At 36.8% G+C, this 4665-nt stretch overlaps 2 protein-coding genes across 2 annotated transcripts in view; one reads left to right on the top strand and one right to left on the bottom strand.

The window, feature by feature from the left end:
• LOC132169725 (probable LRR receptor-like serine/threonine-protein kinase At3g47570) overlaps window positions 1-389 on the top strand; it is a 4093-nt gene extending 3704 nt beyond the window's left edge. The window contains exons 3-4 of the mRNA XM_059580712.1: window positions 3-61; window positions 243-389. Of these exons, the coding sequence (XP_059436695.1) occupies window positions 3-61; window positions 243-389 (206 nt within the window). The remainder of the gene's footprint in view (window positions 1-2; window positions 62-242) is intronic.
• A 1107-nt stretch (window positions 390-1496) lies between these two features.
• On the bottom strand, window positions 1497-4653 carry LOC132169724 (probable LRR receptor-like serine/threonine-protein kinase At3g47570). Its single transcript, XM_059580711.1, has 3 exons — window positions 4407-4653; window positions 2007-4010; window positions 1497-1849 (listed from the first exon to the last, which is right to left on the bottom strand). The coding sequence occupies exons 1-3, from the start codon at window positions 4651-4653 to the stop codon at window positions 1497-1499; spliced, it is 2604 nt and encodes an 867-aa protein (XP_059436694.1).
• Between the last annotated feature and the right edge of the window lie 12 nt (window positions 4654-4665).

Raw genomic sequence — 4665 nt, 5'->3', positions numbered from 1 at the left:
AGTTGGTTGGAGGTCCGAGGTCGGCGGAGAAGTGGGCGATGGAGCTGAAGGCGACCCCAAGGTATAGGTTGTGAGGCGCTTGGCTGGAGGTCGGATTGATTTGGGTGAAGAGAGTGAGAGTTATACTGAAAATGAAGAGAGTAAGAAAAACACTTCATTTCCAAGGGGCATATATAGCCAATGGAAGAATGCTTTGGTGGGATACTTTATGGATAAAACACTTCATTTCCACTTAGTGAAAGAATATTGGGCATTCAAGAATTGGAAGTAACATGCTTCTAGAGAATGGTTTTTACACTTTCAAGAAGAGGAATGAGGAAACTTGTCTTACCATTCTAGGAAATGCTCCTTACCAGTTCCCATATAGCCGGGAAGCTCATGGTTCTTAGGAAATGACAACCTGGCATGCATCTTTCTAACAGCAGCTTTGCAAGTATCCCAGTTTGGGTGAAATGTTACAATGTGCCACTTGTCTTGTGAACGCCCAACAGAATAAAATACCTAGGAAGCATAATTGGGAAACCTTTTTATTTGGACAGTGCCGGCCAGTTCAATGAAGGTTTCATACTTTACTAGAATTTACAGATCCCAGGCTCAATGGCCTGACAGTCCGACGGCCTATAAGTCCAACCAACTATCGGATGGCTTGCATTGCTAGAGTGGCTGTTGGGTAGTTGAACCACTCCTTTTAGCCAAAGAGGGTAATTCAGTCGACCCAATGGCCAGTTTGGGGATATTTGAACCTTTTTTACCACAAATGTGATTTGGCCACCTCAACAACCACTGCTTGCACTGAAAGCAACCCTTGTTTTTTTTTTTGGTCTCCATCTGGGACATTCATCTTAAACAAATGATCCAAATGATGGAATATCTAAGCATTGCACAAAATCTCAATCCTTATATGGCGGAGCTACTCCGCCATTAAGGAGAGCTATGAAAATCAGTGTTGGATTTGGATGAATTAGAAATGGACTGGTGAATAATAATTAGGCATATTGAAGTGAAAGCTGCTTCTGAACTATTATACGATTAATATATGCATTGACAAAAATAAAAAATAAAAAATTGGATGACATAACAACATTAAAAATTTAGCATACTAAGCAATTAAGAACAAAGTTCACCTAGCTAGGGAGCATATAAGAGTTCGCATGATATAGGATGTGGCTTAAAAGAGCTTGCAAGCTTAAAAAGCACCTGGCTCTAGAGACCCTCCTTTGAAAGTTAACAGGACTTAATTGAAGTAAGATGAGACAGCAATACATCCACAGAGAAACTAGCATTAATTGAAACAAAAAATCTTAAACTAAAACAAAACACAAATCTGACATTGTGATAGTGAGCTTCACTTATTTTCAATTAGATCTTATTACAATTCATAAGGAAGACCAATAATCAACTTTATATACCTTTTGTAAATGCATCGGTTCCATGGCTGTTAGATTATTTAGAAAAGCACAAACATGAAAGATGTGTAAACAAACTTCACCACGATGTCACATTAGACTCCTCCTAACATCTTGTAAAAACTTCAATTTGATCTTGTTGAGTGTGATTGAAACACTTTTCATATCTATCCTCTGTCCAGGTGACTCTGCACAACAATCCAAAGCTAATCGCATGATGGATGATATACAATCCATAGCAGAATGTCCTTCGGTTCCTCCCAAATTGGCATCCACAACTTCAATTTCTGAAAGAGGTAACAAATCCTCTACCCAGTGCTTCAAGCTCATTTCTCCAGCAAACATATCATCTGTGGGCTTCTTTCTTGTGAATGTTTCCATCATTACAATACCATAGCTATACACATCACCACTTGTAGAAACAATTCCTTCCAATCCATACTCTACAAGTAAATTACAATTTGTCAAAAGAATATGCTTTATACTTGACAACAGTGACAAAAAAAAAAATAAGAAAAAATAAGGGTAAAATGTTAAGAACAACATTCTACAAAAAGACCATAATTTTGTGTTTAGGTACAATAAAAATTAAAATCTCACCTGGTGCCATATAACCAATGGTAGCGAGAGTCATAGTTCTCTTCATCGAGTCTCCATCACCTAAGAGCTTGGCCATGCCAAAATCAGTGACATGTGCAACCATATCTTCGTCCAACAAGATATTGTTGGGCTTCAAATCACAATGAACTATGGGTGTCGAATAACCATAATGAAGGTATTCTAATGCCCATGCTACGTCGATCATTATATTTAGCCTTTGTAAGATACTCAAATAGTGGTTGTGAGAATACAACCACTTCTCTAGGTTTCCATTAGGTATGTATTCCAATATAAGGGCTTTGAAGTCGATGCAACTGCAAACACTTATGATTTTGATTAGATTTCGATGACGAATATTGCATAATACTTCACACTCTGCATTAAAACTCTTGAATGCCCCTTCTACTTTCAAGTTTAAAACTTTTATTGCAACATTCATCCCATCTAATAGTGTTCCTTTATATACGGACCCAAAACTCCCTTCACCAACTAAGTTGTTTGAATTGAATCCTTTTGTTGCTTGTAGAAGTTCTTGGTGAGAAATTCTTCTCCATGTTGTTACAAGTAACGACTCTTCCTCAACTGGAAATTTGACAATCCTTTTTTGACATCTTATCCAAGCTAATAAAAAGGCCACTACAAGTATTGTTAACCCAATTGCCAATAATACATACTTTAGTGCACGAATTGTTGTAGCCTTTTTTGGTCGAGGAGCACCTTCTTTACATGGGGGAACTTGTAGTCTGGAAGCACCACAAAGTGCCTTGTTTGACATAAATGATGCAGCCGAAAAGTTTATGAATGGTCCGCCTGAAGGAATTTCTCCTTGTAGTTTGTTAAAAGATACGTTCAAATATTTGAGATATTGGAGAACTTCTAAGGACTTTGGAATCTCTCCAGCTAAATTATTACTCGAAAGATCCAAGTACTCCAAGCTTACTAATTCACCAAATGATTCAGGAATTGAGCCTTCTAATCGATTGTTTGCAAATGAGAGGTGAACTAGATCTTTAAGGCCATTAATTGTTATTGGAATACCGCCTGACAACTCATTTCTTGATAAATCCAATTTTGTCAAGACCTTCATATTTCCAATATTCATTAATGTGAGAGAGCCACTTAGAGAATTTGATGAGAGGTTGACCTCCAAGAGGTATGTTAGACTCCACAAGCTCATGGGAACAGTAGAAGTTAATTGGTTGAAGCCTAAGTAGAGATGTCTTAGAGAAGTTAGATTATCCATGCATATAGGAATATGTCCAGAAAGCTCATTACCAGCTAAGTTTAATTCAAACAAGCTCTCTAAACGACAAAGATCAGATGGGATGGGACCTTCTAGTCTATTACTTTGAAGGAACAAACCTTCAAGCATGTGCAACCTTCCCACTGTCGCTGGAATTGGTCCATCCAATTCATTTGTTCGCAGGTTCAAAGCTGTCAAGCTACTTAAATTTCCAATATCACTAGGAATGCTGCCCTTAATACTGCAATTAAACATTGAAAATCTTCGAAGAGAATTAGAGAGATTTCCAACGAAATTAGGCATGATGTCATTTAGTGGATTGTCTGATAAAATTAATGCTTTGAGATATATGCAATTCGACAAAGAAGAGATCAAAAAGCTCAATTCTTGCGATCCAACAGTCAAATCATTTTGTCCCAAGTTGAGTCTCTTGAGCAGCCTTAAATTCCCAAGTGTTTTAGGAATTAAGCCTGAGAATGAGTTTTGAACCAATTCTAGGTCCATGAGTTGTGATGAATTGGAGATAGAGCTGGGAACTGTTCCGCTCAATTCATTTGCCCCAAGATAGAGTTCTTGAAGATTTGGAAGGAAAATGCCTATATTTGGTGGAAGATGGCCTGAGAGCTTATTCAAAGTTATTGCAATGCTTTGTAGTGTAGAGATATTGAAGATTTCATATGGAATTGGGCCAACAAAGCTGTTATTCTCGATATTGAATATCTCTAGGTTTTGTAAATTACCAATTTCGCTTGGAATTTCACCTGCCACAATATGAACAATTTATGTATTATTATTCATAAAAATAACGTGCTTTTAATGAATTGTACACAAGTTTGTCTTCTAGTTTCTAGGAATGTTGTGTGTTTTATGGCATGTAAGAAGCACATGTTTTTTAATAGAATGTGTTTTTCACATGCTTTTTTAATAGCATTAATTGAAAAACATGTGCTTCTCACATGGTTAAACGACACGTTATTCTTAGAGACTGGTTTGTCAAAGTTTCCTACAAATTGTGTCGGAATTGTATATACAAGTGAGTAGACTGTAAAAGTTAATCAATACTTCAAAGAGCTAATTCTACATACAAGTGAGAAAGCAAAATGTATTGCATCAAACACAAAACTCCATATAATTAACTAAAACAAGATTAAACATACCTTGAAAGTTGTTTTTGCCAAGAGATAAATTTACAAGCATGGTTAAGTTTCCAATTTCTGGAGATACTCTTCCTGTAAAATTATTAACCTCCAAGAATAAAGTCTGCAGTTGTTTGCATTTGAACAAAGTGGATGGGAGTTTGCCATAGAACTTATTGTGAGACAAGCGAAGCCACTGTAAGTTAGGAAGATGATCAAACATGTCCATTGAGAGTCCACCAGAAAACATATTAAATTTGAGGTCCATGACTTGCAGTGA

This window comes from Corylus avellana, chromosome ca2, assembly GCF_901000735.1.
Source record: "Corylus avellana chromosome ca2, CavTom2PMs-1.0".
In the NCBI taxonomy this organism is placed as follows: domain Eukaryota; kingdom Viridiplantae; phylum Streptophyta; class Magnoliopsida; order Fagales; family Betulaceae; genus Corylus; species Corylus avellana.
The sequence above is the reverse complement of the archived record's forward strand: the minus strand, read 5'-3'. Positions and strand labels throughout refer to the sequence as shown.

Coding starts and splice junctions, on each gene's coding strand:
- LOC132169724 (XM_059580711.1), bottom strand. CDS start 4,653: ATGGACCTCAAATTTAATATGTTTTCTGGTGGACTCTCAATGGACATG. Junction 4,011..4,406: donor TGGCAAAAACAACTTTCAAG/GTATGTTTAATC, acceptor ATATTGTGGCAG/GTGAAATTCCAAGCGAAATT. Junction 1,850..2,006: donor CATTGGTTATATGGCACCAG/GTGAGATTTTAA, acceptor ATTTACTTGTAG/AGTATGGATTGGAAGGAATT.